This window comes from Scyliorhinus canicula, chromosome 29 (assembly GCF_902713615.1).
Source record: "Scyliorhinus canicula chromosome 29, sScyCan1.1, whole genome shotgun sequence".
Taxonomy (NCBI): domain Eukaryota; kingdom Metazoa; phylum Chordata; class Chondrichthyes; order Carcharhiniformes; family Scyliorhinidae; genus Scyliorhinus; species Scyliorhinus canicula.
The window spans coordinates 3054793-3079650 of NC_052174.1; the positions used below are offsets into that span (position 1 = coordinate 3054793).

General features: G+C 45.8%; 1 protein-coding gene across 1 annotated transcript in view; it reads right to left on the minus strand.

The window, feature by feature from the left end:
* The window catches only part of LOC119958280 (deleted in malignant brain tumors 1 protein-like), a 135843-nt gene that overhangs the window by 11237 nt on the left and 99748 nt on the right, over window positions 1-24858 (minus strand). Inside the window, exons 13-14 of the mRNA XM_038786712.1 lie at window positions 12553-12852; window positions 2083-2376 (exon numbers count right to left, since the gene is read on the minus strand). Of these exons, the coding sequence (XP_038642640.1) occupies window positions 2083-2376; window positions 12553-12852 (594 nt within the window). The remainder of the gene's footprint in view (window positions 1-2082; window positions 2377-12552; window positions 12853-24858) is intronic.

The window sequence follows — 24858 nt, forward strand, 5'->3', positions numbered from 1 at the left end:
GTTGGCCCATTGAAGGACAGGGGAGGGAATAATGTGTGGAGGCAGAGGAAGTGGGTCAGGTACTAAATGAATACTTTGCATCAGTATTCACGAAAGAGATGGAATGGGTGGATGTTAAGTCTGGAGAAGTATGTAGATAGCCCGGGTCATCATTGAGATCCAAAAATACGAGGTGTTGGGCGTCTTGAAAAGTATTAAGGTGGATAAGGGCCGGATGGGACGTACCCCATAATACTGATAGAGGCAAGAGAGGATAGTGCTGAGGCATTGACAGCGAACTTTGGATCCTCACTGTCTTCAGTTGATGTCCCGGAGGACTGGAGAATAGCCGATGTTGTTCCTTTGTTTAAGAAGGGGAGCAAGGATAATCTAGATAAATACAGGCCGATGAGCATTACCTCAGTGGTAGATAAATTACTGGAGATAATTCTTCGAGACAGGATAAGCACCGATTTGGAAGCAAATGGACATATTAGCGAGAGGCAGCACGGTTTAGTGAACGGGAGGTCGTGTCTCACGAACTTCATGGAGTTTTTCGAGCAGCTCACGAACATCATTGATGCACGTAGGGCAGTGGATTTTGTCGATATGAATCTTAGAATTTACAGTGCAGAAGGAGGCCATTCAGCCCCTTGAGACTGCACCAGCTCTTTCAAAGAGCACCCTACCCAAGCCCACACCCTATCCCTATAACCCAGTAAAGCCACCCATCACTAAGGGCAATGTTAGACACTAAGGGCAATTTTGGACACGAAGGACAATTTTGCATGGCCAATTGACCTCACCTGCACATCTTTGGACTGCGGCAGGAAACCGGAGCACCCGGAGGAAACCCACGCACACACGGGGAGAACGTACAGACACCGCACAGACAGTGACCCAATACGGGAATCGAACCTGGGACCTGGAGCTGTGAAGCAATTGTGCTAACCACTATGCTACCGTGCTACCCTTGGACTTCAGAAAGCCCTCTGACAAGGTCCCTCATGGCAGACTGGTACAAAAGGTGGTCACTGGCGGTCAGAGGTGATCTGGCAAGATGGAGACAGAACTGGCTAGGTCAATAGAAGACAGAGAGTAGCAATGGAAGGGTGTTTTATGATTGGAGAGCTGTAACTAGTGGTGTTCCGCAGGTATCAGTTCTGGGACCTTTGCTGTTCGGAATAGATTGAAATGATTTGGAGGAAACTGCAGCTGTCCTAATTAGTAAGTTTGAGGACGACACAAACATTGGCGGAATTATTGCGAGGGATGAGGACTGTGAAAAGATACAGCAGGACTTAGATCGTTTGTAGAATTTGGCGGCGAAATGGCAGATGGAGTTTTATCCGGACAAATTTGAGGTCATGCATTTTGAAAGGTCTAATTAAGGTAGAAAATATCCAATAAATGGTAGGACCCCAGGGACTATTGACAGTAAGAGTGATCATGGTGTACAGGTCCGCAGGTCACTGAAAGGGGCACCATCGGTGCAGAAGGTAGTCAAGAAGGCAGACAGCATGCTTGGCCGAGGCATTGAGTATAAAAATTGGAAAGTCATGTTGAAAATGTATTGAACCTTAGGCCACACTTTAAGTATCGTGTTCAATTCTTGTGGCCACACTACCAGAAGGATGTGGAGTGTGAGGGGCACACAGTGGATAGACAGAGCATTTTTCCTCGGGGATAGGGGTAGAGGGCAAGTTTTTCCACACAAAGGGTAGTGGTGCCTGGAACTCGCTGCCGGATGAGGTGATGGAAACAAGGACGATATGACGGTCAAGGGGCATCTTGACAAATACATGAATAGTATCGGAATAGAGGGATACGGACCCCGAAAGTGCACAAGTGTTCAGTTTTGACGGGCAGCATGGTCGGCACATGCTTGATGGGCCGAAGTGTCAGTTCCTTTGCTGTACTTTTATTTGTTCTTTTTTCTTTGTTCTCATTGAAATGTCTTTATTAGTTCTTATCCAATAGTTTAAGAATTATAGAGTGCAACTGCAAAGGTGGAACGTCAATCATTCCATTGACATGCAAGTAGGTGGCCATCCGCAATTCAGTAAATGAAAGGATTATTCAGTTGGTGTACATCCGACTTACTTGTGACAGTCATTTTAAGGGGTCGACTCAATGCAGAATTTATCCATCGCCCAGACACCTGCGTCCGATAGGAACATGTGTACATTCCTTCGTTGCTGATAGTAATATTCCGAATACTGTAGGTGATGAACTGTTTGTTGCTGGTGCTGTTGATGACAGTCTCCGAATCTATAAGTAGCTGCAAGCGACCAATCGATTGCCCATTGGGGAGTTTGCACATAATTGCGACTGTTTCTCCTGCCACATACACAGGGAGGGCAGGGCTGGCAGATATCGTTGGCCGAATTGGCGGATCTGTAACAATAGCGGCCGCAAGATGCATTACATCACCTGTAGCATTGGAATTATGTAAAATGGGAACTAAGTGTGAGCCAAGTGTTAGGGGGTGGTTTAGCACAGTGGACTAAACAGCTGGCTTGTAAAGCAGCACAAGGCACCAGCACCGGTTCAGTTCCCGTACCAGGCTCCCCGAACAGGCGCCGGAATGTGGCGACGAGGGGCTTTTCACAGTAACTTCGTTTGAAGCCTCATTGTGACAATAAGCGATTTTCATTTCATTTCGTATAGTTGCTATCTCAAAGTAATTGATCTGTATTCGGGCCAACATGTCTCGATGCCCCGAGACAACGATATTGAATGCCTCCCCAGTGTAGAATGCCTTCATTCCATCACATAACTGTCACTATTTAAGTGGTAAGTATGTGTGATTTCTGTTGCAGATGTCAACATTCATACAGAATATAGAATATAGAAAATACAGCACTGAACCGGCCCTTTGGCCCACGATGTTGTGCCGAACACTTCTCCCAGGATAAGAACAAATTAATCTACGCCTCATTATTCTACCGTTATCCACGTACCTATCCAATAACCTATTGAAGGTCCCTAATGTTTCCGAATGAACTCCTTCCATAGCAGTGCATTCCATGCATTATTCTAAAGTAAAGTAAAGAACTTACCTCTGACATCCCCCCCCCCCCCACCCCTATATACTCCACCATTCACCTTCAACGTATGTCCCCGTGTAATGGTTTGTTCTACCCGGGGGAAACGTTTCTAACTGTCCACTCTATTTATTCCCATATCATCTTTTAACCACTAACAAGTCTACCCTCATTCTCTTCGTTCTAATCAGAAAATGCCTTGCACACTCAAGCTTTCCTCGTAAGACCTACTCTCCATTCCAGGCAACATCCTGGTAAACCTCTTGTGCACCTTTTTCAAACATTCCACATAATTACTAAAAGCAGGCGACCAGAACTTCCCACCGTACTCTAAATATGGCCTTACCAAGGTTTTGTACAGCTGCAGCATCACCTCACTGCTCTTAAATTCAATCTCTCTGCTCATGAACGCTAGCACACCATCGGCGTTCTTCACAGCTCTATCCACTTAAGTGGCAGCTTTCAACGATCTATGAACATCGACCCAGAGATAGCTATGCTCCTTCACATTGCCGACAATCCTAGCGTTAACCTTGCATTCCGCATTCATATTTCTCCTTCCAAAATTGACAACCTCACACTTTTCAGGGTTAAAACCCATCTGCCACACCTCAGCCCAGCTCTGCATCCGATCTATTTCTCTTTGCAGCCGAAAACAACCCTCCTCACTATCCACCACTCCGCCAATATTCGTATATTCTGCAAATTTACTGATCAACCCTTCAACTCCTTCATCCAAGTCATTAATGAAAATCACAAACAGCAGGGGTCACATAACTGATCTATGTGGTACGGCACTGGCAACTGGGCTCCAGGCTGAATATTTGCCATCCAACACCACCTTTCTTGTCAACCGTGGTTCCCTCACTCGACCATCTCTTCACTGCCTGACAGCGACACACATATCAAGGACACTTAGTATATTTTCCTTGAACAAGTTCCACATAAGACCATAAGACCATAAGACATAGGAGTGGAAGTAAGGCCATTCGGCCCATCGAGTCCACTCCGCCATTCAATCATGGCTGATGGACATTTCAACTCCACCTCCCAGCATTCTCCCCATAGCCCTTAATTCCTCGCGACATCAAGAATTTATCTATCTCTGCCTTGAAGCCATTTAGCGTCCCGGCCTCCACTGCACTCTGCGGCAATGAATTCCACAGGCCCACCACTCTCTGGCTGAAGAAATGTCTCCGCATTTCTGTTTTGAATTTACCCCCTCTAATTCTAAGGCTGTGCCCACGGGTCCTCGACTCCTCGCCTAACGGAAACAGTTTCTTTGCGTCCATCCTTTCTAAGCCATGTATTATCTTGTAAGTTTCTATTAGATCTCCCCTTAACCTTCTGAACTCCAATGAATACAATACCAGGAACGCCAGCCGTTCCTCATATGCTAGACCCGCCATTCCAGGGATCATCCGTGTGAATCTCCGCTGGACACGCTCCAGTGCCAGTATGTCCTTCCTGAGATGTGGGGCCCAAAACTGGACACAGTACTCCAAATGGGGCCTAACCAGAGCCTTATAAAGGCTCAGTAGCACATCGCTGCTTTTATATTCCAACCCTCTTGAGATAAATGACAACATAGCATTTCCTTTCTTAATCACGGATTCAACCTGCATGTTTACCTTTAGGGAATCCTCGACTAGCACTCCCAGATCCCTTTGTACTTTGGCATTATGAATTTTCTCACCGTTTAGAAAGTAGTCTATGCTTGGATTCTTTTTTCCAAAGTGCAAGACCTCACATTTTCTCACGTTGAAATGCATCAGCCATTTCCTGCACCACTCTCCCAAACTGTCTAGATCCTTCTGCAGCCTCCCCACTTCCTCAGCACTACCTGCCTGACCACCTAACTTCGTATCATCAGCAAACTTCGCTAGAATGCCCCCAGTCCCTTCATCCAGATCATTAATATATATGGTGAACAGCTGCGGCCCCAACACTGAACCCTGTGGGACACCGCTGGTCACCGGCTGCCATTCCGAAAAAGAACCTTTTATCCCAACTCTCTGCCTTCTGTCAGACAGCCAATCCTCAACCCATGCCAGTAGCTCACCTCGAACACCATGGGCCCTCACCTTACTCAGCAGCCTCCTGTGTGGCACCTTATCAAAGGCCTTTTGGAAATCCAGATAGACCACATCCACTGGGTTTCCCTGGTCTAACCTACTTGTCACCTCCTCAAAGAATTCTAACAGGTTCGTCAGGCACGACCTCCCCTTACTAAATCCCTGTTGACTTGTTCTAATCCGACCCTGCTCTTCCAAGAAATTAGAAATCTCATCCTTAACGATCGATTCTAGAATTTTACCAACAACCGAGGTTAGGCTAATTGGCCTATAATTTTCCATCTTTTGTCTTGATCCTTTCTTGAACAAGGGGGTTACAACAGCGATCTTCCAATCGTCCGGGACTTTCCCTGACTCCAGTGATTTTTGAAAGATCTCAACCAACGCTTCCGCTATTTCTTCAGCCACCTCCCTCAGAACTCTAGGATGTAGCCCATCGGGGCCAGGAGATTTGTCAATTTTAAGACCTTTTAGCTTTTTTAGCACCATCTCTTTTGTAATGGCAACCATACTCAACTCAGCCCCCTGACCCTTTATAATTTTTGGGATATTACTAACGTCTTCCACTGTGAAGACAGACGCAAAGTACTTATTAAGTTCTCCAGCCATTTCCTCATCTCCCATCACTAGCCTTCCAGAATCAGTTTGAATTGGCCCAATGTCTACTTTGGCCTGACGTTTGTTTCTTATGTATTGAAAGAAACTTTTACTATCATTTCTTATATTACTGGCTAGCCTGCCTTCATATTTGATCCTCTCCTTCCTTATTTGTCTCTTTGTTAACCTCTGTTTGTTTTTGTAGCCTTCCCAATCTTCTGATTTCCCGGTGCTTTTGGCCACTTTATAGGATCTCTCTTTTTCTTTGATACATTTCCTGACCTCCTTTGTCAGCCATGGCTGTCTAATCCCTCCCTGGATAATCTTTCTTTTCTTGGGGATGAACCTCTGTACAGTGTCCTCAATTATGCATACAAACTCCTGCCATTTTTGCTCTACTGTCTTCCCTGCTAGGGTCTGCTTCCAGTTGATTTTCACCAGTTCCTCTCTCATGCCCTCGTAATTACCTTTATTTAACTGTAACACCATTACATCCGATTTTGCCTTCTCTCTTTCAAACTGCAGACTGAACTCAACCATATTATGATCGCTGCTTCCTAAGTGTTCCCTTACTTTAAGATCTTTAATAAAGTCTGGTTCATTACATAGCACTAGGTCCAGAATAGCCTGCTCCCTTGTGGGCTCCATGACAAGCTGTTCCAAAAAGCCATCTTGTAAGCATTCAAGTGAATTCCTTTTCTTTGGATCCACTGGCTACATTATTTACCCAATCCACCTGCATATTGAAGTCCCCCATGATCACTGTGACCTTCCCTTTCTGACATGCCTTTTCTATTTCCCGGTACATGTTGCGCCCCTGGTCCTGACCACTGTTAGGCGGTCTGTACATAACTCCCATTATGGTTTTTTTGCCTTTGTGGTTCCTCAATTCTACCCACACAGACTCCACATCATCCGACCCTATGTCGTTTAGTGCCATAGATTTAATTTTGTTCTTAACTAACAAGGCAACCCCACCCCCTCGGCCCACCTCCCTGTCTTTTCGATAGGTTGTATATCCTTGGATGTTTAACTGCCAGTCCTGAACCCCCTGCAGCCATGTCTCTGTGATGCCTACCACATCATAATCATTCACGATGATCTGTGCCATTAGTTCATCTACTTTGTTACAAATGCTACGAGCATTCAGGTAAAGTGCCTTAATGTTAACTTTCTTATCAGTACAGATATTGGAAGTCCTAAGATGTCCAAAGTTATCCTTCCTTTTTGTTGCATTCCTAGTCTGCCTCAAGCTTAAATCCACCTGCCTACATGTTATCCTCCTGCGTATCTTGCCATTTAACTCCCTGCTCCCTGTCGCTTTCACTTTCCCTTCCCCCCAACTGTCAATTGTGTCCTTCCCTGACAGCCTATGTTCCCAACTTGTGCACTACAATTGTTGGCTATCTGACAGCATCGTATGTACTCTTCCCTAATTGTAAACCTTGACCTGCTGCACGCACCAATCCCTCTATTTTACTAAAGTGAAAGTCACAGACCTATGGTCACTATCTCCAAAATGCTGCCCTGGTTCATTGACAAGTACCGAAACCAATATCGCCTCCCCTCTGGTCTGACAATCTAAGTACATCCTGCGTTAGAAAAGCTTCCTGGTCACATTGCACAAACACCACCCCATTCAAACTATTTGATCTACAGAGTTCCCACTCAATATTTGGTAACAGTAAGACGTCTTAAAACACCAGGTTAAAGTCCAACAGGATTGTTTCAAACACGAGCTGAGGAAGGAGCTGCGCTCCGAAAGCTCGTGTTTGAAACAAACCTGTTGGACTTAAACCTGGTGTTGTAAGACTTCTTACTGTGCTCACTCAGTCAAACGCCGGCATATCCACATCATAATATTTGGGAGGTTGAAGTCACATATGACTACTAATCTGTGACTTCAGCACCTTTCCAAACCCTGTTTCCAAATCTGTTCCTCCACTTCTCTGCTGCAATTTCACAGAACTTAGAACATAGAACATAGAACACTACAGCACAGTACGGGCCCTTCGGCCCTCGATGTTGCGCCGACCTGTGAAACCATCTGAAGCCTATCTGACCTACACTATTCCATTTTCAACCATATGTCTATCCAGTGACCACTTAAATGGCCTTAAAGTTGGCGAGTCTACTACTGTTGCAGGCAGGGAGTTCCACACCCCTACTACTCTCTGAGTAAAGAAACTGCCTCTGACATCTGTCCTACATCTATCACCCCTCAATTTAAAGCTATGTCCCCTCGTGTTGGTCATCACCATCCGAGGAAAAAGACTCTCACTGTCCACCCTATCTAACCCTCTGACTATCTTATATGTCTCTATTAAGTCACCTCTCAGCCTTCTCCTCTCTAACGAAAACAACCTCAAGTCCCTGAGCCTTTCCTCGTAAGACCTTCCCTCCATACCAGGCAACATCCTATTAAATCTCCTCTGAACCCTTTCCAAAGATTCCACATCCTTCCTATAATGTGGTGACCAGAACTGCACGCAGTACTCCAGGTGCGGCCGCACCAGAGTTATGTACAGCTGCAGCATGACCTTGTGGCTCTGAAACTCAATCCCCCTGCTGATAAAGGCTAGCACACCATATGCCTTCTTAACAGCCCTATTAACCTGGGTGGCAACTTTCAGGGATTTATGTACCTGGATACCGAGATCTCTCTGTTCATCTACACTACCAAGAATATTGCCATTAGTCCAGTACTCTGCATTCCTGTTACTCCTTCCAAAGTGAACCACCTCACACTTTTCCGCATTAAACTCCATCTGCCACCTTTCAGCCCAGCTCTGCAGCTTATCTATGTCCCTCTGTGTCCTATAACATCCTTCAGCACTATCCACAACTCCACCGACCTTACAGTCATCTGCAAATGTACTAACCCATTATTCTACACCCTCTTCCAGGTCATTTATAAAAATGACATCAGCAGTGGCCCCAAAACAGATCCTGGCGGTACACCACTAGTAACTGAACTCCAGGATGAACATTTGCCACCAACCACCACCCTCTGTCTTCTTTCAGCTAGCCAATTACTGATCCAAACCGCTAAATCACATTCAGTCCCATTCTTCCTTATTTTCTGCAATAGCCTACCGTGGGGAACCTTATCAAACGCCTTACTGAAATCCATATACACCACATCAACCGCTTTACCCTGATCCACCTGTTTGGTCACCTTCTCAAAAAACTCAATAATGTTTGTGAGGAATGACCTACCCTTCACAAAACCGTGTTGACTATCGTTAATCAACTTGTTCTTTTCAAGATGATTATCAACCCTATCTCTTATAACCTTTTCCAACATGTTACCCACAACCGAGGTAAGGCTCACAGGTCTATAATTACCAGGGTTGTCTCTACTCCCCTTCTTGATCAAGGGGACATCATTTGCTTTCCTTCAGTCTTCCGGAACTATTCCTGTCGACAAAGACGACATAAGGATCAAGGACAAAGGCTCTGAAATGTCCTCCCTGGCTTCCCAGAGAATCCTAGGCTAAACCCCATCTGGCCCAGGGGACTTATCTATTTTGACATTTTCAAAAATTGCTAACACCTCCTCCTTTTGAAACTCAATTCCATCTAGTCTGGTCGACTGAACCTGAGTGTTCTCCTCGACAACATTTTCTTTCTCCAGTGTAAACACTGACGAAAAATATCCATTTAACGCTGCCCCTATCTCCTCTGATTCCACACACAACTTTCCACTAATATCCTTGATTGGCCCTAATCTTACTCTAGTCATTCTTTTGTTCCTGATATACCTATAGAAAGCCTTAGGGTTTTCCTTGATCCTATCCGCCAACGACTTTTCGTGTCCTCTCCTCGCTCTTCTAAACTCTCCCTTTAGGTCCTTCCTGGCTAACTTGTAACTCTCAAGTGCCCTAACTGAGCCTTCATGTCTCATCCAAACATAAGCCTTCTTCTTCCTCTTGACAAGTTCTTCAACTTCCTTAGTAAACCACGGTTCCCTTGCTCGACAACTTCCTCCCTGCCTGACAGGTACATACTTATCAAGGACACGCAGTAGCTGTTCCTTGAAAGAGCTCCACATTTCGATTGTACCCATCCCTGCAGTTTCCTTCCCCATCCTATACATCCTAAATCTTGCCGAATAGCATCATAATTGCCTTTCCCCCGCTATAATGTTTGGCTTGCGGTATATACCTATCCCTGCCCATTGCTAAAGTAAACATAACCGAGTTGTGATCACTATCACCAAAGTGCTCACCTACATCTAAATCTAACACCTGGTCGGGTTCATTACCCAGTACCAAATCCAATGTGGCCTCGCCCCTTGTTGGCCTGTCTACATACTGTGTCAGAAAACCCTCCTGCACACACTGTACAAAAACGGACCCATCTATAGTACTCGAACTATAGTATTTCCAGTCAATATTTGGAAAGTTAAAGTCCCCCATGACAACTACCCTGTTACTCTCGCTCCTGTCGAGAATCATCTTTGCAATCCTTTCCTCTACATCTCTAGAACTATTCGGAGGTCTATAGACAAATCCCAACAGGGCGACCTCTCCTCTCCTGTTCCTAATCTCGGCCCATACTACCTCAGTAGACGAGTCCTCAAACGTCCTTTCTACCGCCGTAATACTTACAGTGCAGAAGGAGGCCATTCGGCCCATCGAGTCTGCACCTGCTCTTGGGAAGAGCACCCTACCCAAGGTCAACACTGCCACCCTATCCCCATAACCCAGTAACCCCACTCAACACAAAGGGCAATTTTGGACACTAAGGACAATTTATCAGGGCCAATCCACCTAACCTGCACATCTTTGGACACATATATAACCAGGAACCCCCAACAACCATTCCTGCCCCTCTTCTATCCAAGATTCCGTGATGGCCACCACATTGTAGTCCGAAGTACCAATCCGTGCCTTAAGTTCACCCACTTATTCCTGATGCTTCTTGCGGGGGGCTGTAGAAAAGTCCCAAAATGGTGACTGTTCCTTTCCTATTTCCCATAATACCTCAGTCGGCTGATCCTCCTCGAACTGCCTTTCTGCAGTTATATAATCTCTAATTATCAATGCAACCCCCTCCCCACCTCTTTAACACATATATAACCAGGAACCCCCAACAACCATTCCTGCCCCTCTTCTATCCAAGATTCCGTGATGGCCACCACATCGTAGTCCGAAGTACCAATCCGTGCCTAAAGTTCACCCACTTATTCCTGATGCTTCTTGCGTTGAAATACACAAACTCCAACCCATTTCCGTGCCTGCAAGTACTCTCCTTTGTCAGTGTTACCTTCCCCACTGCCTCACTACACGCGTTGACGTCCAGAACATCGGCTATCTTAGTTTGCTGGACTACAGATCCGGTTCCCGTTTACCTGCCACATTAGTTTAAACCAACCAGAAGAGGACTAGAAAACCTCCCTCCCAGGGTATTGGTGGCCCTCATGTTCACATGCAACCGTCGTGCTTGTACAGGTCCCACCTTCTCAAGAATGCGCTCCAATTATCCATATACCTGAAGCCATCTATCCCACACCTTTGCTGCTGCCACGTGCTCAACTGCAGTCTCTCCCTATTTCTAGCCTCGCTATCACGTCGCACTGGCAATAAACCGGAGATCACAACTAATTCCTACTGTGTCTGCAGGCAATTCGGCCCATCGAATTAACACCGTAAGGGAACTCTAACGCTTACTCTAACCCTGGCCACTCTCCCACCCTGTCTCCGTAATCCGAACTAACGTCTGGACACTAAGAATCAATATCAGCAAGACCTGTCATCTAACATGCACATCCTGTGTCACTCATGAGAGATATCAGCATGGCCAAACCATTTATCCTCATATTTTTGTCTGCACGAGGAAATGGTAGCACCTGGAGGAAACCCACGCAGACCCGGGAAGAAAGGGTAATCTCACACAAACAGTCAAGGAAGGGCCGAATTGAAATGCCTCCCCGATGCTGCGAGGCAGCACTGTTAGCCAGAATGACATCCGAGTCCCCATCACATCAGCAACTTCAAAATCTGAACGCTTCCCTTTATTTTCGCTCTGCTGTGTTATGCCAAGTGTTTGTCTGTATCGTATTAAGAGCTATTACGTTGCTTTGACGCATGAATAATGTTTACCCAGCTCGTCTCTTCCTCTCAGTAATGGAACATGGAACGAAAATTCATCGTCATTTAGTATAATTGCTTCCGAATAATATAGTTTGCCATGCAACATGGGCATCGGGGCTGGGTGAACATTCATTGCCCATCTCTAATTGCACCTTGAGGGCTGCATTTTAACAGTCAATCAGTATCACTGTATGGATCGAGAGTGACAGGTAGGACAGACAAGGTGAGGATGGCCTTCCATTAAGGCCATGAGTGAAATAGATTTGTTTTTTTCATAAATCGATGATCGTCTCACAATCAACGTTCGACCTTAAATCCCAGATCTTTATTCAATTCAAACTGCAACATCAGCTGCTGTGGGATTCGAACCTGTGTTCCCAGAGTATTAACACGGGTAGGCGCAATCCCACTCGACAACTGCCTTCCCTTCAGGGAAGGACATCTTCCGCCCTCGCCAGGTCATGGCCAACATTTGACTCCAAACACACTGCAATGGGCATCGCCGTTAACTGAGCTGGACAATAACCGAATATAACCATTGCGTCCAAGGGCAGCTGGGAATGGACCGCACATTGCTGGCTTTCCCATTGCCTTCCACGTCTCACTTTAGCAACGAGAAATGATTTTCACCAAAATCCATCCACTTCCCCGACACAACATTGATTTATATATGGATCGGGACTCCCCGTTTCGCCAGTCTTCAAGATCCAACAACTTTATCACCACAGCCCAAATAAATATTACAGTATCACTTACTTATCACACGGATTTCCATAGCCTCGCTGGCAATGAAAGAAATCCACTTCCCGGACACATTCGTTTCATAGACGCAGTTGTAACTTCCGCTGCTATTCACGCTTAGATTTCCAAGCAAAACATTGACAGCAATCTCATTGGGACTGAGCATTTGCACATTAATGGCGTTTGAATTTTTCATCAATTTGAACCGACCCTCCACATAACCATACGGAGTTGTGCAGGTGATTCTGATAGAACCTCCTGGCACGTACACAGCAAAATCTGGATCCGTAGAGATGGTGGGTCGCTCCGATGCATCTGAAATGAACAGGAACTATTAATGTTACTCCAATTAGCATCTCCAGAATCGATCCTCTACATTAATCTGAATTTGCGATGCTCAATTGTTATAGTTGCTCAATCAGTTCGATCTTATGAAAACGTTCACACTTCAAACGATTATTGAAGCGAGGGAATCAACCTTTAAGTTTAGATAAGAGGGTACATGTGCTGTTCAACACGGTGGTTCGGCAGGGGAGACTTAAAGGGGGAACCTACAGGCCAGGTAGCACAGAATATGCGTTCACAAAAAATATCCCGCGAAAAAAGATCTTGTTATGTGAGCAGCGGCTGAGTGTGGCATGGTGGCACAGTGGTTAGCACTGCTGACTCAATAGGCCGGTATCCGAGAGCAGCACGGTAACATTGTGGATAGCACAATCGCTTCACAGCTCCAGGGTCCCAGGTTCGATTCCGGCTTGTGTCACTGTCTGTGCAGAGTCTGCACATCCTCCCCGTGTGTGCGTGGATTTCCTGCGGGTGCTCCGGTTTCCCCCCACCGTCCAATGATGTGCAGGTGAGGTGGATTGGCCATGATAAATTGCCCTCAGTGTCCTTAGTGTTGGGTGGGGCAACTGAGTTATGGGGATAGGGTGGAGGTGTTGACCTTGGTAGGGGTAGGGTGCTCTTTCCAAGAGCCGGTGCAGACTTGATGGGCCGAATGGCATCCTTCTGCACTGTAAATTCTATGTAAAATGTATGTAACTCAGACCATGGTGACTGTCTGCACAGAGCTTGCACTTTCTAACCGTGCCTGCCTGGATTTCCTCCGGGTGTGCCGGTTTCCTCCCTGTTTCCAAACATGTGCACCTTCGGTGCATTAGCCTTCATAAATTGTGCACTGATGTCCAAAATGTAGCTGGGGTTAGTGGGTACAGATGTGCAACTCCGCATGGTGCTCTTTCCTTGGGTCGGAAGACACACGATGGGCCGAGTGGCCGCCTTCTGCACTCTAAGTATTCTGTGAATCTGAGTTTGTTCTTGATGGAGTTAAAAGGATCGTGGGCTGAGAGGCTTACATTTAAACTTCTGCAACGCTGAGAGACTTTGAAAGGCTAAACATGGTGCCGGTTTTTCATAATAGGAGGAGAGACTGAAACCAGAGGGCGCAGCCTCAGACTGAATGGACGATACTTTCTGACTAAGATGAGGAGGCATTTATTGAGCCAATACTACCCGCAGAACGCTGTGGGGACCATGTCACTGAGTGTCTCTGAGAAATAATTAGATAGGTTTTTGAATAATAAGATGAAACAACGGCTATCGACATGCAGCAGAATAGGAATCAGAAACATACCAGCCATGATTGAATGGCCGGGGAGACTCCATGGGCCAATTGTCTCACGACCATATGTGGGAGGAAAAATATTTGATCTATAATTATATATGTTAAAGTACGACTCTTGTATAAGCTCAAAGTAATCTAACTGACTTAACATGCGTTTGTGCCATTGGAAATCCAGTGAACTTTCTTATCGGGGCGACTTGAGGAACTAATATATGCTGTGGAGGAAGGAGCACCGAAGGATGTACTGTACTTAGGTTTCTAAAATACATTTGCTGAAGTGCGGCATGGAAATATATTGCGAAGAATAACTTCTCATGTTATCGAGGCTAACATTTGGGGATGACGAGAAGATTGAATCGAAGAATGGATATAAATGGGAATTTTTCAAAGAGACTTTGGTAGGATTCAGAGCTGTGCCGAAAAATGGCAGATGGAGTTTAACCCTGCTGAGTGCGAGGTGATTCGTTTTGGTCGAAAAAAATTGAATGCGGATTGCAGGGTGAAAGGCAGGGTTCTGAGTTATATGGAGGAACAGAGAGATCTTGGGGTTCATGTCCACAGACCTCTGAAGGTTGCCACTCAAGTCGATAGAGCCGTGACGAAGGCTGATGTAGTGTGTTCGCGTTTATTAACAGGGGGCTTGAATTTAAGATCCGCAGTTATGCTGCAACTATACATGACCCTGGTGACACCACATTTGGAGTATTGTGTGCAGTTCTGGTCACCTCATTATAGGAAGAATGTGGAAGCATTGGAAAGGGTGCAAAGGAGATTTACCAGGATGCTGCCTGGTTTTCAGGATAGGTCTTATGAGGAAAAGTTGATGGAACTCGGGCTCTTTGGAGCGGAGGAGAATGAGAGGCGACTTAATAGAGGTGTATATGATGATGAGGGGGGTAGATAGAGTGGAAGTTGGGAGAAGATTTTCTCGGGTGGATGTAGCAGTTACATGGGGGTATAACTATAAGATTCAGGGTGGGAGATATAAGACGGATGTCCGAGGTAGGTTCTTTACTCAAAGCGTGGTTTGGGTGTGGAATGGACTGCCTGCTGTGATACTGGAGTAGGACACTTTATGAACTTTCAAGCGGTTATTGGGTAGCGACATGAAGCACACCAGAATGACAGGTAGTGGGATAGCTTGATCTTGGTTTCGAACAATGCATTTGCACAACACTAAGGGCCGAAGGGCATGTTCTCTGCTATACTGTTCTATGTTCTATTATGTGAAAATGTAATGAGACAGAGAACAGTGGGATCAGTCCTGTGACTGAAACTGAGAACAATTTAAATCAATGACCTGGATGAAGGGATGGAAGCAATATCCCGATGGCACAATGATTTATGGGAAAGTATGTTCTGAAGAGGACGCAAGGAGGCTGGAAAAAGATGCAGATTCCTTCATTGATCGGACCAAGATCTAGCATGCCCATTATAAGCTGGCAAAATACGACACTGTCCGTTGTGGCTGGAAGAGGAGAAATTGAAGCATATTATCTAAATGTTGATAGATAAGTGATTTCTGAAGTGCATAAATTGTGCAGGTGATCGTGTCACAAATGTTTGTTCTGCATTGACACAAATTAATTAAGAAATCTAAAGCAAAGATATAATTTATGGCGAGGGGAATCGGGTAGTTGGGCGCTTGGTTATTTATCGATTCTATATGGCATTGGTGAGGACACTTTGGGGGTGGTGTGTACAATCTTTAAAACAATCTTTACGGTCTCAATCTTTCAGGAAAAATGCAAATACATTCCAAAATTCCTGCTCCTTATCTTAATCTATCCCACTGCGTATTTAACCACAAGTTCACATGGGAAAGGTTATTTCCCACCTACGGTCCTAGAACGTTTGTACACCACGATCAAGTCCCCTTCTCAGCCTCTTCTGCTCTCAGCAAAACAAGCCTAGCTTCGTTTCATTCCCTTACAGCACCTCGATAAAAAGAGTGGTCACAACACCCTCGTCCTCAATGAGCAACAGTAAACCCCGATCTCAAGATTTCCCAATGGAGTGAACATCCTCTCGACATCAATGTTTTCTCTACCGCCAATATCTATCCATTCAGTCAACTCTTGCGCATCTAAACCTTCCAGCAGGCATACGCCGACGATGTCTAACGTTTACTGATAAGGCAACATATGAAAAGAAATGAAATGAAAATAGCTTATTGTCAGGAGTAGGCTTCAATTAAGTTACTGTGAAAAGCCCCTAGTCGCCACATACCGGCGCCAGTTCAGGGAGGCTGTTACGGGAATAGAACGGTGCTGCTGGCCTGCTTGGTCTGCTTTCAAAGCCAGCGATTTAGCAATGGTAAATCTCCTCTGCACCCATTGCAATGTTGCAACATCCATGCGATAACGCGGCGACCAGAACTGCACGTAATACTCCAAATGCGGCCATACCAGGGTTTTGTACAGCTGCAACATGACCTCATGGCTCCGAAAATCAATCCCTCTACCAATAAAAGCTAACACACCGTACGCCTTCTAAACAACTCTCTCAACCTGGATGGCAACTTTCAGGGATTTATGTAAATGGACATCGAGATCACTCTGTTCTTCCACACTCTCAAGAATCTTACCATTAGCCCAGTATTCTGACTTCCTGTTATTCCTTCCAAAATGAATCACTTCACACTTTTCTGCATTAAACTCCATTTGCCACCTCTCAGCCGAGCTCTGCAGCATATCTATCTCCCTCTGTAACTTGTAACATCCTTCCGCACTGTCCACAACTCCACCGACTATAGTGTCACCTGAACATTTACTCACCCATCCTTCTACGCCCTCCTCCAGGTCATTCATAAAAATGAGAAACAGCAGTGGCCCAAAAACAGATCCTTGTGGTACACCACTGGTACCTGGACTCCACTATGAATATTTCCCATCAACCACGACCCTTTGTCGTCTTCCAGCTAGCTAATTTCTGATCCAAACTGCTAAATCACCCTGAATCCCATGCCTCCGTATTTTCTGCAATAGCCTACCGTGGGGTACCTTATCAAACGCTTTACTGAAATCCATATACAACACATCAACTGCTTTACCCTCATCCACCTGTTAGGTCACCTTCTCAAAGAGGGGTATCTTGACAAATGCATGAATAGGATGGGAATAGATAGATAGATGGAGAAATACAGCACAGAACAGGCCCTTCGGCCCACGATGTTGCGCCGAACTTTTGTCCTAGGTTAATCATAGAATTTTGGACAATTTTGCATGGCCAATCCACTCAAGCTGCACTGTGGGAGGACACCGGAGTACACGGAGGAAACCCACGCAGTCACAGGGAGGATGTGCAGACTCCACACAGACAGTGACCCAAGTCGAAATCGAACTTGGGACCTGGAGTTGTGAAGCAATTGTGCTATCCACAATGTTACCGTGCTGCCATTAAGAAGTTAACCTACACTCCATTATCCTACCCTAATCCATGTACCTATCCAATAGCCGCTTGAAGGCCCCTAACGTTTCCGACTCAACTACTTCCACAGGCAGTGCATTCCATGCCCCCACTACTCTCTGGGTAAAGAACCAAACTCTGACATCCCCTCTATATCTTCCACCATTCATCTTAAATTTATGTCCCCTTGTAATGGTGTGTTCCACCCGGGGAAAAAGTCTCTGATGTCTACTCTATCTCTTCCCCTAATCATCTTATAAACCTCTATCACGTCGCCCCTCATTCTTCTCCGTTCTAATGAGAAAAGGCCTAGCACCCTCAACCTTTCCTCGTATGACCTACTCTCCATTCCAGGCAACATCCTGGTAAATCTCCTTTGCACCTTTTCCAAAGCTTCCACATCCTTCCTAAAATAAGACGGCCAGAACTGCACACAGTACTCCAAATATGGCCTGACCAAGGTTTTGTACAGCTGCATCATCACCTCAAGGCTCTTAAATTCAATCCCTCTGCTAATGAACGCTAGCACACCATAGGCCTTCTTCACAGCTCTATCCACTTGAGTGGCAACTTTCAAAGAACTATGAACATAGACCCCAAGATCTCTCTGCTCCTCCACATTGCCAGGAACCCTACCGTTAACCCTGTATTCCGCATTCAGATTTGTCCTTCCAAAATGGACAACCTCACACTTGTCAGGGTTAAACTCCATCTGCCACTTCTCAGCCCAGCTCTGCATTTATTATATGTCTCTTTGAAGCCGAAAACAGCCCTCCTCACTATCCACAACTCCACCAATCTTCGTATCATCTGCAAATTTACTGACCCACCCTTCAACTCCCTCATCCAAGTCGTTAATGAAAATCACAAACAGCAGAGAACCCAGAACTAATCCCTGCGGTACACCACTGATAACTGGGCTCCAGGCTGAATATTTGCCATCCACCACCACTCTCTGTCTTCTATCGGTTAGCCAGTTTGTTATCCAACTGGCCAAAGTTCCCACTATCCCATGCCTCCTTACTTTCTGCACAATCCTACAATGAGGAAACTTATCAAATGCCTTACTAAAATCCATGTACACTACATCCATTGCTTTACCTTCATCCACATGCTTGGTCACGTCCTCAAAGAAGTCAATAAGACTTGTTAGGCAAGACCTACCCCTCACAAATCCGTGCTGACTATCCCTAATCAATCAGTGCCTTTCCTGATGCTCAGAAATCATATCCCTCAGTACCCTTTCCATTACTTTGCCTACCACCGAAGTAAGACTAAATGGCCTGTAATTCCCAGGGTTATCCCGATTCCCTTTTTTGAACAGGGGCACGACATTCGCCACTCTCCAATCCTCTGGTAGCACCCCTGTTGACAGCGAGGACAAAAATATCATTGCCAACTGCTCTGCAATTTCATTTCTTGCTTCCCATAGAATCCTTGGATATATCCCGTCAGGCCCGGGGGACTTGTCTATCCTCAAGTTTTTCAAAACGCGCAACACATCTTCCTTCCTGACAAGTATCTCCTCGAGCTTATCAGTCTGCTTCACGCTTTCCTCTCCAACAATATGGCCCACCTCGTTTGTAAATACTGAAGAAAAATACTTGTTCAAGACCTCTCCTATCTCTTCAGACTCAATACACAATCTCCCGGTACTGTCCATGATCGGACCTACCCTAGCTCTAGTCATTCTCATATTTTTCACAGATGTGTTCCTTGTTTTCCTTGATCCTACCTGTCAAAGATTTTTCATGCCCTCCCTTAGCTCTCCTTATCCCTTTCTTCAGTTCCCTCCTGGCTATCTTGTATCCCTCCAGCGCCCTTTCTGAACCTTGTTTCTTCAGCCTTAGATAAGTCTGCTTCTTCCTCTTAACAAGACATTCAACCTCTCTTGTCAACCATGGTTCCCTCACTCGACCATCTCTTCCCTGCATAACAGGGACATACATATCAAAGACACGCAGTACCTGTTCCTTGAACAAGTTCCACATTTCACTTGTGTCCTTCCCTGACAGCCTATGTTCCCAACCCACTAACAAATCTATCACCTGCCCTGGTTCATTACCAAGTACTAAATCCAATATGGCCTCCCCTATGGTCGTACAATCTACATACTGTGTTAGAAAAGCTTCCTGGACACACTGCACAAACACTACCCCATCCAAACTATTTGATCTAAAGAGTTTCCACTCAATGTTTGGAAAGTTGAAGTCACGCATGACTACTACCCTGTGACTTCTGCACCTTTCTAAAATATGTTTCCCAATATGTTCCTCCACACCTCTGCTGCTATTGGGGGGCCTATAGAAAACTCCCAACAAGGTGACTGCTCTTTTCCTATTTCTGACTTCAACCCATATTACCTCAGCAGGCAGATCCCCCTCGAACTGCCTTTCTGCAGCTGTTATACTATCTCTAATTAACAATGCCAACCCCCCCCCCCACCTCTTTTACCATCCTCCCTAATCTTGTTGAAACATCTATAACCAGGGACCTCCAACAACCATTTCTGCCCCTCTTCTATCCAAGTTTCCGTGATGGCCACCACATTGTAGTCCCAATTACCGATCCATGCCTTAAGTTCACCCACCTTATTCCTGATGCTTCTTGCATTAAAGTATACACACACCAACCCATCTCCTTGCCTGCAAGTACTCTCCTTTGTCAGTGTTACCTTTTCCACTGCATCACTACGTGCTTTGGCGCCCTGACTATCGGCTTCCTTAGTTGCTGGACGACAGATCCCGTTCCCATTCCCCTGCCAAATTAGTTTAAACCTTCCGGAAGAGTATTAGAAAACATCCCCCCCCCCCAGGATATTGGTGCCCCTCTGGTTCAGATGCAACCCGTCCTGCTTGTACAGGTCCCACCTTCCCCAGAATGCGCTCCAATTATCCAAATACCTGAAGATCTCCCTCCTACAACATTCCTGCAGCCATTTGCTCAACTGCACTCTCTCCCTATTCCTAGCCTCGCTATCACGTGGCACCGGCAACAAACCAGAGATGACAACTCTGTCTGTCCTAGCCTTTAAATTCCAGCCTAACTCCCTAAAACTGTTTATTATCTCCACACCCTGTTTCCTACCTACGTCGTTGGTACCAATGTGCACCACGACCTCTGGCTGCTCACCCTCCCCCTTCAGGATCCTGAAGACACGATCCGAGACAACCCTGGCCCTGGCACCCGGGAGGCAATATACCTTTCGGGAGTCTCGCTCGTGACCACAGAATAAGAACAAAGAACAAAGAAAATTACAGCACAGGAACAGGCCCTTCGGCCATCCAAGCCTTCGCCGATCCAGATCCTTTATCTAAACCTGTCTGCTATTTTCCAAGGTCTATTTCCCTCGGTTCCCGCCCATTCATATACCTGACTAGATGCTTCTTAAATGATGCTATCGTGCCCGCCCCTACCACCTCCGCTGGTAAAACATTCCAGGCACCCACCACCCTCTGCGTAAAAATCTTTCCACGCACATCTCCCTTAAACTTTCCCCCTCTCACCTTGAAATCGTGACCCCTTGTAACTGACACCCCCACTCTTGGGAAAAGCTTGTTGCTGTCCACCCTGTCCATACCTCTCATAATTTTGTAGACCTCAATCAAGTCCCCCCTCAACCTCCGTCTTTCCAACGAAAACAATCCTAATCTACTCAACCTTTCTTCATAGCTAGCACCCTCCATACCAGGCAACATCCTTGTGAACCTCCTCTGCACCCTCTCCAAGGCATCCACATCCTTCTGATAATGTGGCGACCACAACTACACGCAGTATTCCAAATGTGGCCGAACAAAAGTCCTATACAACTGTAACATGACCTGCCAACTCTTGTACTCAATATCTCCTATCTATTCCCCTAACCATTGAATCTCCTATTTCTATTGCTTTTCTATGCTGCCCCCTTCCCTTCTGAGCCCCAGAGCCAGACTCAGTGCCAGAGACCAGGCCGCTGGGGCCTTCCCCCGGTAGTCACCCCCCCCCCCCCCCGAACAGCATCCAAAACGGTATACTTGTTTTGAAGGGGAACGGCCACGAGGGACCCCTGCACTGTCTGCCTGTTAGTTTTCTTTCCCCTGACTGTAACCCAGTTACTCTTGGCCAGTACCTTTGGTGTGGCTACATCCCTGTAACTCTTCTCGATAACCCCCTCTGCCTCCCGGATGATCCGAAGTTCATCCAGCTCCAGCTCCAGTACCTTAACACGGTCTCTGAGGAGCTGGAGTTGGGTGCACTTCCCGCAGGTATAGTCAGCGGGGACATCAGTGGTTTCCCTCACCACCCACATCCTACAGGAGGAGCATGCAACTGCGTTAGCCTCCATCCCCTCTTACTTTACAGAATTAGATGCCCTGTGGACCAACTGGACCTCCGCCCTCCGACTCTGCTTCCAGTCAGCTGTACTCTAAACTCCTGGCTCCCTTTACGCTCTTTGATAAATATAGGAAATGAAATGTAAGGAGCACCTTACTCCCTCCTCACCTAACTCCCTCAGTCACCAAACTCTCACTGTAGCACTCAAATGCCACAAGTTCAGCACTCCCTCAGTCACCAAACTCTCACTGTAGCACACAAATGCCACAAGCTCAGCAATCCCTTAGTCACCAAACTCTCACTGTAGCACTCAAATGCCACAAGCTCAGCACTCCCGCAGTCACCAAACTCTCACTGTAGCACTCAAATGCCACAAGCTCAGCACTCCAGTGCAAACAAAGTCTGCACTGTAACTAGCTCCTATTTATGCTGTGACTCTAGCCTCTGAAAACTGGCCTAATGCAATTAACCAACTAACAAGCTCCAGATGCAAGTAAGTACAAGTAGAACCTTGATTAAAGCTGATTCAAAATTCAACTTCTTATCGACCAAACAGCAACTTTTAAGTTAATTAACTAAATAAAAGAAATACTAGACTTTAAATAAAAATGAACCCTTATACTCCCTCAGTCACCAAACTCTCACTGTCGCACTCAAATGCCACAAGCTCAGCACTCCAGTGCAATAGAGGGATACAGACCCAGGAAGTGGAGAATATTTTAGTTTAGACGGGCAGCATGGTTAGCACGGGCTTGGGGGGCCGAATGGCCTTTTCCTGTGCTGCACTGTTCTTTGTTTTTTGTTCTACTAACGGGGACAGCAACAGTATTCGGAGCGTGGATGGAGAGCTGTTTGTTGAGTCGATTCAGGAGGCATTTCTCATGAAGGATGTGAATGGCCCGACTTGAAATGGGACAAAACTTGACCTCGGTTGAGAAATCAGAAACTTCATGTGACATAATTATTAATATCAAAGAACAAAGAACAATACGGCACTGTAACGGGGCTGTCGGCCTTCCAAGTCTGCGCCGATCCCGTGTCCAATCTCGAGCACACGCCTGTATCCTTTTATCCCCCGTCTGTTCATTTGTCTATCAAAATAATTCTTAAAGGTCGCAAAAGTATCAGCCTGAACCATCTTACTTGGCAGTGCATTCCAGGCCATCACCATCCACTGTGTAAAAAATGTCTCTCGCAGATTTCCACTGAACCTACCAAGAACTTGTGCCCACTTGTAATTTCCATTTCTACCTCAGATAAAGCCTCGAACTATTGACCCTATTTGTACCCCTCATAATTTTACAAACTTATATCAGGTCACCCGAGCCTCCATTTTCTCGGGATAACAATCTCACTTTACTTTGGGACCAGTGACCAAACTCCAGTAGTTTTAAGATAACAACGCAGAATGTTAGGTTTGGCCCAAAAGTAAAAATTCTAAATTGGGGCATGGCCAATGTTGATGTATTAGACAGGAACTTTCAAAGGTTTATCGGGGAGCCTGTTTGGAATTAAAGGCACAGCTGGTGTGTGGGACGGTTTGAAAACTGTTGGCCAGGACTGAGGGGAAGCACATTCGTTTGAGCGTGAAGGGCATGTCAAGACGTAGAGAACTTCGGCTGACTCGGAATATTGAGGTCCTGGTCAAAAACAAGAACGAGGCATATGACATGCATAGGCTGCTGGGATCAAATGGATCCCTTGAAGAGTGTGTGGAATGTGTGGAGTAGAGTTAAGAGAGAAGTCAGGAGGGGAAAAAAGGGACATGTTATTGCTTTGGCAGGAAAGGCAATGGAGAATCCAATGAGATTCTACAAATAGATACATGGCAAAATAGTGACTAGGTAGAGAGCAGGGCCTCTTTCGGATCTACAAGGTCATCTATGAGCAGTTCCACAATAGATTGGTGAGATCCTAAATTAATACTTGTAATCGGTATTGACTGTTGAGAAATAAATGTATGTTGCAGAACTTGGGGAAATACACACTGATGCGGTGAGGAATGTTCATATTATAGAGAAGCAGATGGTGGAAGTCGTAAAGTACGTTAAGTCCCAGGGACTTGATGACATGAAACCCAGGAAGTTGTGGGAAGCGAGGAGGGAAATTGTGGGTCCCCTTGCAGAGATATTTGAATATTCGATAGCTGCAGGCGAGGTTCCTGAAGATTGAAGGGGAACAAATGTTTTGCCTTTGTTGAAGAAGGGCCGCAAGGAAAAGCCTGGGAACTACTGACCGGTGAGCCTAACGTCTGTGGTGAGTATGTTGTTTTAAGGTATTCTGAAGATAGGATCTCCAGGCATTTAGAGAGACAAGTATTGATTGTGGACAGTCAGAATAGCTTTGTGAGTGGAAAATCATGCCTGCCGAACTTGATTAAGTTATTTTGTTGGGTAATCAAGTGTGTAGATGAGGGTAGTGCAGTCGACGTTGTCTATATTGACTTTAGCAAGGGCTTTGACAACGTACCGCACGGAATATGGTTGCATCAATTCAAATCTCACGGGTTCCAGGCTGAGGTAGCCAATTGGATACAAAATTGGCTTGACAACAGAAGGCAAAGAGTGTTTGTTGAGGTTGGATTTTCAAACTGGAGGCCTGTGGCCAGTGGTGTGTCTCAGGGATCAGTGCTTTGTCCACTATTATTTGTGATATATATATTAATGATTTGGATGAGAATTTAGGAAGCATGGTTGGTAAGTTTGCAGATGTCACCAATATTGATGGCGTAGTTGACAGTGAAGAAGGGTATCTTGGATTAGAACTGGATCTTGATCATTTGGCCAGTGAGCCGACGGATGGCAGATGAAGTTAGATTTTGATCAATGTGAGGTGATGCATTCTGGTCGATCGAATCGGGGAAGGACCTACTCAGTTAAGGGTAGGGATTAGGGGAGAGTTATAGAACAAAGCTATCGTGCAGTTCAGGTTCATAGTTCCTTCATGTGGGTTCACAGATGAACAGGATGGTCAGC